This window comes from Leptopilina heterotoma, unplaced genomic scaffold (assembly GCF_015476425.1).
Source record: "Leptopilina heterotoma isolate Lh14 unplaced genomic scaffold, ASM1547642v1 Lhet_359, whole genome shotgun sequence".
In the NCBI taxonomy this organism is placed as follows: Eukaryota; Metazoa; Arthropoda; class Insecta; order Hymenoptera; family Figitidae; genus Leptopilina; species Leptopilina heterotoma.
Window position 1 is genome coordinate 330391 of NW_025111039.1, and position 14668 is coordinate 345058.

The 14668-nt window shown below is 32.0% G+C and overlaps 2 protein-coding genes across 2 annotated transcripts; both read left to right on the forward strand.

Annotated features, from left to right (window-relative positions):
• The first annotated feature begins 5269 nt into the window (after positions 1–5269).
• LOC122505442 lies at positions 5270–7360 on the forward strand. The gene has a single exon (XM_043617054.1). It carries the CDS (start codon positions 5270–5272, stop codon positions 7358–7360), a length of 2091 nt encoding a protein of 696 aa, XP_043472989.1.
• Positions 7361–10954: 3594 nt separating this feature from the next.
• On the forward strand, positions 10955–12112 carry LOC122505443 (piggyBac transposable element-derived protein 3-like). Its single transcript, XM_043617055.1, has 2 exons — positions 10955–11219; positions 11331–12112. Exons 1-2 carry the CDS (start codon positions 10955–10957, stop codon positions 12110–12112), a joined length of 1047 nt encoding a protein of 348 aa, XP_043472990.1.
• Positions 12113–14668: the final 2556 nt, after the last annotated feature.

The window sequence follows — 14668 nt, forward strand, 5'->3', positions numbered from 1 at the left end:
TTAAGATGTAAATATACAGCGTTACAAGGCTTAATGTAAAAGCGTGCGATTTATAATTATATGCGTATATTTAGTTGTATGGTTAGGTAGGTGTTCAATCCCGTATGATTGTAAGATTTTCCGATGCATTTAGTTGTTAATTGTAAGTATGAAGATGTGGGAAGAATAAAACTTGTGAATTAATGAATATGAATATATAAAGAGTGCATTTAACATATTTTTCTTTTTTTTTAATGATTGGTTATTGTTTTTGTTATATAAAATTGACGAAGTGAATAAAAGGAAACACTCGTTTCGCGTCGCGTCGGCCATTTATTTTGATAGGTTCCGCGCCTGCGTTCCCTCATTGTGAAAATTTCGAAGTAGGGGACTGAGTCCAGTTTCTCTATTATGCACACTGCAGCGCGCCTTATAATCTTCGCCTGTATTTCAATGCTCTTTACAGTGACATTTGGAACTAAGGCCCTCTATACACTATACGCAACACCCTAAGATGCTTGATGGAAATGAATTAATGTACTTTTACTGGACTGAGTCCAGTTTTTTCAATATTGACTCCCAGTTTTTCACTCTATTTTTCTCAGTGTTCTGAATAAAATCGTGCTTATTTGAAAATATCTAAATACTTACCAATTAATGCATCAAAGTAATTTTTTATATAACTTTACTAAATACCATAATTATACTGTTTTTAAAGCTGAGTACTTCGGATATCACAATTTACCTTTGTCGTATTTTGTCCTCTACTTGTAAAATACTTAATTATAAAATTTAATAACTTTCTTTTCGTGTTGGCTTCCAAAAATTTGTAAAATGAAAAAATTAAATAATTTAGTTAATTTAATTATTATTCAAATAATATACTGTACAAATAAGACCGATGGTATAGCTCGGTTGGCGGAATCCCGTGACTTGGATGGACGACCCTCTGTGAATCGCTACAGTCTCGGTGTTTATTGCTGATCGAGATATATCAAACGGGAGGTTTGACGTCGAGGCTATGTTTGTGCATTTATGATGGCTATCCAGATGTACATTCATGACTCGACGTCAATAAACCGGTTGTACTTGGGTGTTGTTTTTCTGCAGTTTTCTTTTCCCCTGGCCGAATGTCAAGACAAATGCGAGTATTCCTAATTCAAGTCGGCTTTCCCAAAGAATTCTCAAACTGAAATTTAATTAGATTTTTTGTTATAGGTAAATAAAAAAAGATAAATTATAGTTAATTACTTACATTAATATTTAAATAATATGCCGTGTGGAAATTTTTCCAAGGGCCAATCTGGGTTCCCATTTTAAAAAAAGTAAAAAAAACCGCTGCCAAGTTGTATATTTTTTTATAATTTTGGTGCTCATTTCATGAACACTTTACTTCCTCATGGCGATAAAAATAATAGAAATATATGAATAACTTTTTATAAATATGGTAAAAGTGATTGGATTATGAGTCAATCAATGTATTTTTTAATACCCTACAAGATAGTTACAATAATTTAACAGTTAAATAAAAATTTTCAAACAAAAAAGTTGAGAAAATGTCATTTTTCACAATTTTTGGTTTTTAAAATACCAATAATTTCGAAATTTTTTATTATCGAATTAGGTTCAAAAATTGGTCAATCGAAGCGATTTTTAATGCTCGACAAGTTGATAACGATAATTTTAAAGTTACTTCTACGTTTTTCAACAAAATTTTCAAAAAAGTCTTATTTTCCAAAATTGGTGATTTTTAAAAGTTTAATAACTCTGGTTAATATGGACGAAAAATGTTCAATTCGGGCTCAAAAGATGCGTCTAAAAAAAACTCTACAAAAATTATGGAAAAACATTTATAGGTGTCTTAACATTTTTTTAAAGTTATGGGCAAAAAACGTTTTTATGCAAAATTAAAAATCAAAAAAAAATTTAGTTAAACTTTATTAATATAGGGTCATTTGGGGTAAATGTAAACAGTAGATGTTTCAGCTGAATTTACAAATTTAAAAATAAGTACGACGTCAATATTTTTATCTCAGCTCACCTACAAGATGTTCTGAGTATTGCCAATATTTTATTTTGACAATTGGCAATGCCATAGTGTAAGTTATCTTTTAATGCAAAAAGATTGAAAATCAAAATTTTACTGTTTCAGTATTTTGTCTCGCATTTGCATAAAAATAAATTAAAAAATCAAACAAAAATAAGTAATTCTTCCTTATTAATGCCCTAACAAAAATTAGGCTCATAAACCCCCGAGTAGCCAGATTCAAGCAAAGGATGGGTTGCAGTAAGGGCGATTTTTGGCCCCTTCTCATTTGACCTCAATAATGCGGGAAATTGTTGCTTATTATATGCCTTAATATCCCTGAAAATGATTTTCGAATTGTATGTCACGATTCTAAATTACACTGATTCAAAAAGTCACGATTTACATGGAAATTTCGTCTTTTTTTCCATTTATTTTTTTTTCACCACTTTAAAAGTCGCGTCCAGTAACTATACTTTGCCAAAAATTTCGTTGGGGTCCTATAAAGAAAATGTTCAATGAACAGCTTGATCCGTCATGGGCATCACGGTCATTTGAAGGTCATACGTGACAACGTGATAATGACGGATATCATTACATGAATGCCAACATTAGAAAAAGTTAAAAAAACGTATGAAATTCGTTACTCGGGGGTTTTTGAGGGCGCTGAATCTAAATCTGAAGTCAGATTTTAAAAATCCAAAATGGCTGATCCAATATGGCGGCCAAAAAAAATTAAAAATTGATTGGATTTGATTCAAACGTGGTACACGGGGGTTTTTAAGGTCGCTGATCACGAATCAAATGTCGGTTTGGTAAAATGCAAAATGGCGGATCCAATATGGCGGACAAAAATACTTAAAAGTTAATAATACAGCACGAAACTAATCCCTAGTGGGTTATTGAGGTCGCTGAATTCAAATCTGATGTCAGATTTTCAAAATTAAAAATTACCTATCCAATATGGCGAACAAAAAATTAAAAATTGATAGGACATGCTTTAGTTTTAATGATTGGAGATTTTTCGATAAAATTTTTTAATTATGTAATCTGTCGCAGAAACAACCATAACCTAATCTTTGCAAATACAGTAAAGATTATTATTAAAATGTTAATTGTCATGTTTTTAATCATAAATATCGCAAAAGTTTATTGCTTTTTGCGATTAAGTAATGTATCTTTGTATTTTTCTCAACAAAAGAAATATTTGAATGCGAATCAAAAAGACCCACTTTTAATACTCTAGTAAGTTGTCAATAAGAACTGTCACTAGTGGCTCTAATATAATCTTTTAAATATTAAATATTAAATATATATATATATATATATATATATATATATATATATATATATATATATATATATATATATATATTATTTATTATTATTATTATTATTATTATTATTATATTATTATTTATGATCTCAGAGTCTTCCTTAATCACTCTTTACATAGTAACAAAATGCGGACGTACAGTTAAATCTCAATAAATAATTTTTCCAGAACACGCACAAAAAGTATACCATTTCCTACCAGTGTAGTGGAAGAAAAGTATTTTGTTTGCCTCACCCTTTATTTTTGGCCTTCTGTTTTTAATTTTCCTGAATTGCTCATTAAATCTTAACAAACTATGCATATTTTTCGCATACATTTGTATTAACTAGTAATTTTTTAAAATCTGCAACTATATAAAATAATTTTTAGCACATTTTTATTGCTGAAGATCGAAACGTCTTAAGGCTATGTCCAAGTTGTGAAATGTAAACAAACCAAAAGGTTACTACACCAGCACTAAAAACGCAATTTTGCGACAGCCAATTCTCCCACAAAAAATAACATTTTTACACTTTCTTTACGAAAATGGAAAATTAGAGTATCAAAGTTTCCAAAAAAATCATTTTTGAATATAAGCAATAAAAAGCAATTAGTAAAATAACTAATTATAATGACCTGTAAAATGGCATTTTTGACGCATCGCGAAAAATAAACTGTTTGAGTATATCAACCGCACGGATGATGAAGAAGTTCCATGTCAGCGATTGGACCTTCAACATGTGGAAAGGGAAATTTTTCCCTTTGAAATTACAAGAGAAAGGGTAAAAACTTCTTCATCGTCCGTGCGGTTGATATAGTAAAACAGTTTAATTTTTCGCGACGTGAACTCTGTTGCTCGCTGCGCGTGCGCAGACCGTACCAAGGTCGCAATGACATTGCCATGCAAAAAGGCACTTTTTTTTTGACTGAATCTCAGTGGTTTTCTCATTTTTTCAGTTATTCAAAGTTTAGTAACCAAATTCGTTACTTTAGTTCACCATTTCCATAAAGAAAATGTGAATTTATATTTATTTACGCAAATGGGAACAGCGAAAAAATGCTCCATTATAGACCGAATAGTAAACCATTTTTTCGCCGTTCCCATTTGCGTAAATAAATATAAATTCACATTTTCTTTATAGAAATGGTGAACTAACGTATCGAATTTGGTTACTAAACTTTGAATAACTGAAAAAATGAGAAAACCACTGAGTTTCAGTCAAAAAGAAAATGTGCCTTTTTGCATGGTGATGTCATTGCGACCTTGGTACGGTCTGCGCACGCGCAGCGAGCAGCAGAGTTCACGTCGCGAAAAATTAAAGTGTTTGACTATATCAACCGCACGGACGATGAAGAAGTTTTTACCCTTTCTCTTGTAATTTTAAGGAGGAAAGGGAAAAATTTCCCTTTCCACATGTTGAAGGTCCAATCGCTGACATGGAACTTCTTCATCGTCAGTGCGGTTGATATACTCAAACAATTTATTTTTCGCGACGCGTCAAAAATGCTGTTTTACAGGTCATTTTAATTAGTTATTTTACTAATTGCTTTTTATTGCTCATAGTCAAAAATGATTTTTTTGGAAACTTTGATACTCTAATTTTCCATTTTCGTAAAGAAAGTGTAAAAATGTTATTTTTTGTGGGAGAATTGGATGTCACAAAATTGCGTTTTTAGTGCTGATGTAGTGACCTTTTGGTTTGTTTACATTTCACAACTTGGACATAGCCTTAATAATTCAAAAAAATCAGGTAAAAAACAAATGAGAAGGATTAGTTTCATCAGTTGACAGAAAACAAATGAAAAACGCACATAATAGTTTATCACTTGTTTTGCTTTGACTTTTAACTTTTTCAAATGTTTTTTATTTTTTCATCAATAGGTTTTGTTTTTTGAGTAGGTTTACAAATATTTTTGTAACAGCGTTTGAAACCAAAAGATTTAATATCATGCCTAAACACTTACGTTGTGATGCTTGTGGCAAACAAGAGAAAAGTAAGTACGATGTTCGATGTATCACTGATAGTACAACCGCAGATTATTTAAAGAGAATGTACTCAGTTAATACAGATGTACAAAATATATGCGGAGCTTGTAGAATGCAAGTAAGAAGAAATTCTAATAAATTGAAATCAAATCCTTCAGAGAATGCGACATCAGTTGGCCATCCTAAAGACTCTTCTATTAATCCGTTAGGTGAGGTTAATTTTAAAAATGATGAGGAAACGAGTGTTAAAAAAATCGAACTAAAAGTTGAAAGATGTCACAATTCACACACCAATTGCATTGTTTGCAAAAATTCCAACAACATGGTTAGAATTTCTGCTGCAGTTCAATGCCAAGTATTTATAGAAAGAGCACTTTTTATACCTACAGGTTCAAGATGTTGTTTCATTCACATAGAGAACGGTTGGTTAACGCGGGAAGCTATAGCAGCTATTATAAGTATTTCTGATCCTTCTATTGTAGACGACAAAGCATTACTTAATTTGTTAAATAATTTGCGTCAGAAAATAACACGAAAAGGAATTAATTTTGACGACCCAAATGCTTTACAAGACAAAGATTATTACCGACTGACAGGAGTGTACAAAAAGGACTTTGACATTTTGGCCGAATGTGTAAAAGACTCTGTAAGAACAACTAGTGGAAGATCATACCGCACTTGCTTAGCACTACTTTTGACAAAATTAAGAACGGGACTTTCCATTTCAGTATTGTCGACTTTGTTTTGTTTAGAAAAAAGTCGTGTTTCTCGAGCTATTACGAAAGCTCGAGATGCACTCATGGAATCCTTTGTACCGAAACACTTGGGTCTTAATCACATCAATCGCGAGTCTGTAATTGAAAATCACACAACTTCTATGGCAGATACTTTATTTGGATGTGAAGGAAAACCGTGTATTTTAGTTGCAGATGGAACATATATATTCATTCAAAAAAGTGCTAACTACAATTTCCAGAAACGTTCGTACTCTGTTCACAAGGGAAGGCCCTTATTAAAACCTATGATGATTGTTTCTACGACAGGTTACATCGTTGATGTATTTGGCCCTTACTTTGCCGATGGCAAAAATAATGATGCAAACATTTTGTCAGCTTTAATGAAAAAAGATTCTAGTGCACTCCGCAACTGGCTTAGCTCTGAAGATGTCTTTGTACTTGATAGAGGATTTCGAGATTGTCTGCAATTATTAGAGACTTTTGACTTAATATCGAAAATGCCGAATTTTCTAAAAGAAGGCTCTCAACATACATGGGATCAAGCAAATGAATCTCGACTGGTTACTAAGATTCGTTGGGTAGTAGAAGCAGTAAATGGTTTGATAAAAAAATGGAAAGCATTCGATCAAACTTTTCCAAACAGTCAAGTGCCGTACATTGGTCAGTACGTAAGAATTATATGTGCAATTTGCAATGCTTTTAGACCGCCAAGAATCACTAGTAATCCGGATGATATTCTAACCGCTCAAAAAATGTTGCGTCTTGTCTCAAAGCCTAATATGCTTCAGCAGAGAGTTAAAGCTGAGGGTTGGGCAAGGAAGAGAGTTTGCTGGCTACCATTAGAAATCAACAGTGCTGTTGATTTTCCTGTACTTACTCTGAATGATTTGCGAGAAATTACACTTGGATGCTATCAGTTGAAACAAGCTAAATCATATACAGAAGAGCATTTAGCGGATGACGGTTTATATGAACTTCATGTACACCGCGAAGTATCAAACATCCTTCGTATAAAAATTCAATCAAGGCACACATCCAGTAAGCAGTATTGCTTGTGGATACAAATCCACGAAACACGAAATTTTGTCGAAGAGTGGTATTGCCAGTGCAAAACTGGAGCTAGGACTGTTGGCTGCTGTGCCCACATTGCATCTGTCCTTTGGTATTTGGGTTACTACCGACACCTCGATCTTTCAGACTTGAATAAACATTCTGCTTCTATGTACGGCCGCCACGTAAAAGATGCAGCAGTAACTTCAGATTCTGAAGATCAAGAAGACGATTACGATTGGACAAACGCAATTGATTCGGAATAAAAATTAATTTAAATGTTTTTATTTTAATCTACGGATTTTGTGTTCATTCACAATGACATTAACATTTTTTAAATAAAAAAAAAGTTTTAAAAAATTAAAATTATTAAAAAATTATTTTTAAAAAGTTGAAAAATAGAAAAAAAATTAAAAAATAGAAAAAAACAAAAAAAAATTAAAAATAGAAAAAAAACAAAAAAAAAATTAAAAATCAAAAAAATTAAAAAAAAAGATGGAGACATACCGCCACGTCCTCGATCGTGTCTCTGGGTTCGGCTAAGAGCGATTCATTATTATTGTTCAAACAAATTTTTAATTTTTTGTTCGCCATATTGGATAGGTAATTTTTAATTTTGAAAATCTGACATCAGATTTGAATTCAGCGACCTCAATAACCCACTAGGGATTAGTTTCGTGCTGTATTATTAACTTTTAAGTATTTTTGTCCGCCATATTGGATCCGCCATTTTGCATTTTACCAAACCGACATTTGATTCGTGATCAGCGACCTTAAAAACCCCCGTGTACCACGTTTGAATCAAATCCAATCAATTTTTAATTTTTTTGGCCGCCATATTGGATCAGCCATTTTGGATTTTTAAAATCTGACTTCAGATTTAGATTCAGCGCCCTCAAAAACCCCCAAGTAACGAATTTCATACGTTTTTTTTAACTTTTTCTAATGTTGGCATTCATGTAATGATATCCGTGATTATCACGTTGTCACGTATGACCTTCAAATGACCGTGATGCCCATGACGGATCAAGCTGTTCATTGAACATTTTCTTTATAGGACCCCAACGAAGTTTTTGGCAAAGTATAGTTACTGGACGCGACTTTTAAAGTGGTGAAAAAAAAAATAAATGGAAAAAAAGACGAAATTTCCATGTAAATCGTGACTTTTTGAATCAGTGTAATTTAGAATCGTGACATACAATTCGAAAATCATTTTCAGGGATATTAAGGCATATAATAAGCAACAATTTCCCGCATTATTGAGGTCAAATGAGAAGGGGCCAAAAATCGCCCTTACTACAACCCATCCAATCAATTTTTAAAAATATTATTTTTAAGGTTCATCCGCCATATTGGATCCACCATTTTGAAATTTAAAAATTCGATTTTAGATTCTTATTCAGCAAAATAAAAAAAAACTTCTTTTTACCAAGTTGAATGAAAATCTATTAAAATTTGTTCAAGTTTTTACATTACTAGTTTTGTAATGGTTGATTGTTTATTTTATATGATACATTATCAGTCACCTGATTGATTTACTACACATCTACGAAGAATTTTTTTTCAGTTTTTCCATCCCTTAACCCATTAAAGCCCAACAGGACGCAAAAAGTACATTGATTTCACGACTCTCATTTTGTATGAAATAATTAGTTAAAAAATGTAGGAAATACCATTTCAGACGTAAAATTTATCGCTCTTTCAGAATATGATGTTATAAATTGTTTATAATTATCTCAAAAAAAGTTATAACAATTTTATTGCAAAAAACACAGTTTTTTACAAAAAAAAAATTTTTCAAATAATATTTTGACATGGAAAACTAAAGAATATGGTCTCAAAAGCCCAAAATATCGCGTCCTCGAACCCTCAGCTATAAAAATCAGTAATTAATTTTTTCAAATTCAAGATGGCGGATATGAAAATGGCCATTTTTGCAAAATGCAAAAGGCTGAAAAAAAAATTTTGGGAAATTTTTTTCAAAAATGATTAGATTTGCTTGAAAACGGTTACTCGGGGGTTTTTGGGGTCGCTGATTACAAATCTGCTGTTACTTTTTCAAAATTCAAAATGGCGGATCCAATATGGCGGACAATTTTATAAAAAAGTGATTGGATTTGCTTGAAAATAGTTACTTCGGGGTTTTTGGGGTCGCTGATTACGAATCTGCTGTTCCTTTTTTAAAATTCAAAATGGCGGATCCAATATGGCGGACAATTTTATAAAAAAGTTATTGGATTTGCTTGAAAATGGTTACTCGGGGGTTTTTGGGGTCGCTGATTACGAATCTGCTGTTACTTTTTCAAAATTCAAAATGGCGGATCCAATATGGCGGACAATTTTATAAAAAAGTGATTAGATTTGCTTGAAAATGGTTACTAGGGGGTTTTTGGGGTCGCCGATTACGAATCTGCTGTTACCTTTTCAAAATTCAAAATGGCGGATCCAATATGGCAGACAATTTTATAAAAAAGTTATTGGATTTGCTTGAAAATGGTTGCTCGGGGGTTTTTGGGGTCGCTGATTACGAATCTGATGTTACTTTTTCAAAATTTAAAATGGCGGATTCAATATGGCGGACAATTTTTTTAAAAAGTGATTAGATTTGCTTGAAAATGGTTACTCGGGGGTTTTTGGGGTCGCTGATTACGAATCTGAGTTCAGAATAAGATTCGGTTTATGCTGCACGTCCGTTAGCCGTCAATAAAATTTTATTGACGTTGCCCAGCTCTTACCACAAGGAGTGCCTCTTTTGGAATTTGCGGAAACGTTATTTTTGACTTTGAGTCTATTTTGCCTTACTGTTCCTGTTGCCCTTAGACCAACGTTTTTTAAATGTACCATTAAATCTGGACTTGAAAAATTTACTGAGTTTGGCAGCTAAATCAAAAGAGTAAAAATTTGATCCTTTACCGCAGTAAATGTCACAGTCAAACAAAAATCCCTCAACACTGCAAATCGCCCACATTTTGATGCCAAATCGAATGGGTTTACCCTTTATAAATTGTTTACAAGCCAGGAGTTCATCAGTACACCAATAGTCCCGTTGTGATTTTCTTTGGTTTGAACTAGACAATATAATTATCCCCACAAAAGCATCAAAATCATCTTTTGAAAGATTGTAACTATTTTGGCGTGTAGCTTCTGTTATGTAAGATTTTAATTCTAAATAAAAAAAGAGTTCAAATAATTCTACAAAAGAATACTTACATATTTTATTTTTTTCGTTAGCAGAGAGTAAATTTTTATTTTCCAAAAGTTCACAATATTTTTTTAACCACTTGACCATTGAAAATTATGGTTCGGTTCCAATTTCGACTGGTTATCCGAATAATTTTTCATGGTCTGATGGAATGAGCTCCTTGCTGTTTCCTCTAATTCCAAACTCTCATCATTTAAACATTCTTCAAAATCTGATTCAATATCCGATTCTCCTGAATCATCTGGATTAGGAATTAACACAGCATCCATGATCTATTCATCTTCTTCTACTTCAATCTCTTCACTCCTGCGAAACCGTTTCTGCCTTTTTGCACTCGACATTATGCAAATAATGAATCACAAGTCTTTGTGGGAACACTTAAAAAAAACAAATGACTATCAAACAAAAATCTAACATAACACTTAAAAAAACAAATGACTATCAAACAAAAGTCTATCGTAGTAAATCATAGTAAATCGTAAGTTAAAATCAGACAACTGACGATTTTTTCATTTGTTGTCTTTCATTTCGTGTGTTTTTCATTTGTTCCATTCATATCGGTCGAAAGCATAATACTTCTAGACATTGATAGGCAATTGTTTTTACCAATCGTCAAGATCATTATTCCCACAAAGACTTGTGATTAATTATTTGCATAATGTCGAGTGCAAAAAGGCAGAAACGGTTTCGCAGGAGTGAAGAGATTGAAGTAAAAGAAGATGAAGAGATCATGGATGCTGTGTTAATTCCTAATCCAGATGATTCAGGAGAATCGGATATTGAATCGGATTTTGAAGAATGTTTAAATGATGAGAGTTCGGAATTAGAGGAAACAGCAAGGAGCTCATTCCATCAGACCATGAAAAATTATTCGGATAACCAGTCGAAATTGGAACCGAACCATAATTTTCAATGGTCAAGTGGTGAAAAAAATATTGTGAGCTTCCGGGAAATAAAAATTTACTCTGCTAACAAAAAAAATAAAATATGTAAGTATTCTTTTGTAGAATTATTTGAACTCTTTTTTTCGTTAGAATTAAAATCTTACATAATAGAAGCTACACGCCAAAATGGTTACAATCTTTCAAAAGATGATTTTGATGCTTTTGTGGGGATAATTATATTGTCTAGTTTAAACCAAAGAAAATCACAACGGGACTATTGGTGTACTGATGAACTCCTGGCTTGTAAACCAATAGTTTCTGCAATGTCTCGAACTAAATTTGAAGACGTCAAATCTAAAATAAAAATGTCGAAGTCGGAGGATGAGAATTCGGAAGACAAAGCTTGGAGAGTGCGGGTCCCTTTAGAAATTTTTAGGAAAAATCTGAAACAGTTTGGATTCTTCCTTACTTGTTTGTCAGTGGATGAGATGATGTTGAAATTTTATGGACGCACTGTAATGAAACAATTTATAAAGGGTAAACCCATTCGATTTGGCATCAAAATGTGGGCGATTTGCAGTGTTGAGGGATTTTTGTTTGACTGTGACATTTACTGCGGTAAAGGATCAAATTTTTACTCGTTTGATTTAGCTGACAAACTCAGTAAATGTCCTTTAGGAAGTCGTGTTGTCATGCAAATGACACAAAGCCTTCTAACTTCCGTTGTTCCCAAAAAATTATCTCAGTATCACTTATACTTTGATAATTATTTTTCAAGTCCAGATTTAATGGTACATTTGAAAAACAATGGTCTAAGGGCAACAGGAACAGTAAGGCAAAATAGACTCAAAGTCAAAATAACGTTCCAGCAAATTCCAAAAGAGGCACTTTCGAGGTTCAACATGACAAAACTAGTGCTGATTATTATTTGAAAAAGTCTGGTACTGCAAGTTTAAAAACCCATAAATTGCAAACCGTTGCCTCGAAAAAAAATTGCCACTATAATGCAAAGTGCAACAAAAGGACACAAAAAATGTGCATTCAATGTGGCACATATCAGTGCATCACTTGCTTTCAATCGAACCACATGTAGTGTTACTCTCATTTTTATCATGGTAAATAAAAATTTCATATTTATCGCTGATATGGAGTTAAAAGTTCATACTATTTATTGAAAAAAATATTTAAAAATTTTTTAAAAAATATTAAGGCCATGTGGGAAAGTCCCACGTGATGAAGTATGGGAAAGTAGGGTTTCGCATTTCCAATTATTTAGAGAACTAAATTAATATTTCGGATTAAAAAGGGTGGGAGATGATAGAGGAGAATAAACATGATCTCGCTGTTCTATGTTTGAATTAGAATTATAAGTAAAAATTGTTTAAAAAAATTCCCGAAAAGTGCACTGTATTCTATTGAAAGTGACAGGCAACATGGCGGCAAAGCACTGACAGCCGGTGGGGATCACGTAGGCTGCCGTCGCGTGAATGTGTTGGTGTGCAAGCCACAGCGCCCCGGTAGTGGCTCTTGTGGGAGTTACTAGACTTTGGCGGCAACAGTTTAAAAACTCAAAATCAATTGATTTATTTCATCAACATTTTTCTCAGTAAAATTTATAATAAAATATAAATATTATAAATTATTAAAGCCATGTGGGAGAAAAAAGCGATTTCGAAAATTACCTGTCATTTTTCAATTTGAATATTTTAGGTTCATATTTGATGGAATGATAGAGGAGAGTATGCTTTATTAAATTTTCCACAGTTGTTTAATTAATTTTTATAAATAAGTGTTGAAACATTTGTTGAAAAAAATTGTGACATTTTCATGTTTTTCAAGCACAAACATTGATGAAAATAGACTAGCGCAGGTAAGTGTCAAATTGATATATCTGCGTGCATGTGTGATTTAAATTTAAAAATTTTATACGAAATAAAACTTCCGTGGATAAAAGAAATAATATTTATGTTATTATTTTCGTTGTAATTTTTTATATAATTATTCTATTGTTGTGTACTTAGGTTTTTTAATTTTTCGACAACACAAAGTAAACTGATATACATAGATAGTACAATAATAAAAAATAATTATTACTTATTGTTATTATCATAACTTCAAAATTAACAAAGAGGTACACTAGAATGTCCAGGAGTCAGTTGAACATTATCTACAGGGAATTTTAGTTTTCATCATACAACTATAACTCTAAATTAACACCAGGATATCTAGAAGTCATTTGAACATCATCTTCAAGGAATATTAATTTTCATTATACAATCATAACTCTAAATTAACACCATGGTGCACCAGGTTGTCTAGAAGTCAGTTGAACATCATTTTCAGGGAATTTTTTTTCTTTAACAAAAACAATCGTAACTCTAATATTGAAAACAAAAGTATACCCGGACGGCCAGGGGTCAGTTGAACATCTTCTACAGGGAATTTTGTTTTCAACCTAAAATGATAACTCTAAAAGAATTCCAAGGTACAACCGGAAATCTAGAAGTCATTTGAATATTACTACATTGTTGAAGCAAATTTTATCGAATTCGGAATATGGATGATTTGAAGTAAAATTTCATTCCCAGACAAAAATAACACTAAAAAAGTTATTTTAATCTTTTATGCAATAATAGTAATTTGTGAAGCTTTGTTATATATTACAATTTACTGTGTAAATTATATATATTTAAAACACGTTCGATTTTTTGAATAAAAATATAAAATATTTCTTCAAAATTTTTTTTCTCACTTGTAATGTTTTTTTATTATAATTTTTTTGAATTTTATTTATTGTTTCATCTTAACATTATTCTTTAATTATCTTAAATTACCATACATATAAAATAATTATTGCAAATTTTGACAAAATTTGTATAATCTTTCTAAACACTTCAATACAACGGAAATTGTAAAAAAACCGTAGAGAACTTGACATTATTTTTTACTATACAGGAACAATTCTTTGGAGCTTTCAAATCAACTGCAACTTTTTAAATTATATTTGAGTTCCTCAAATCGCAGTAGAGTTCACCGAAGCCATTTAAACCGTTGTGAACACCTGCAATACACCGGAATTATAAAAAACCGTAGTGTATATGTAGGAATCTTTTTATTATCTATAAAACTTTTTTGGTCCTCTCATGTCACACGCTACATTTTAACTCATTGCAGACAAGTTCACCGGAGCCATTTAAACCGTTGTGAACACTGCAATACACCGGAATTATAAAAAACCGTAGTGTATATGTAGGAATCTTTTTATTATCTATAAAACTTTTTGGTCCTCTCATGTCACACGCTACATTTTAACTCATTGCAGACAAGTTCACCGGAGTGATTTAAACCGTTGTAAACACTGCAATACACCGGAATTATAAAAAACCGTAGTGTTTATGTAGGAATATTTTCATTATTTATAAAACTGTTTTGTCCTCCCAAATCATATGCTACTTTTCAATTTTTCGCAGACAAGTTCACCGGAGCCA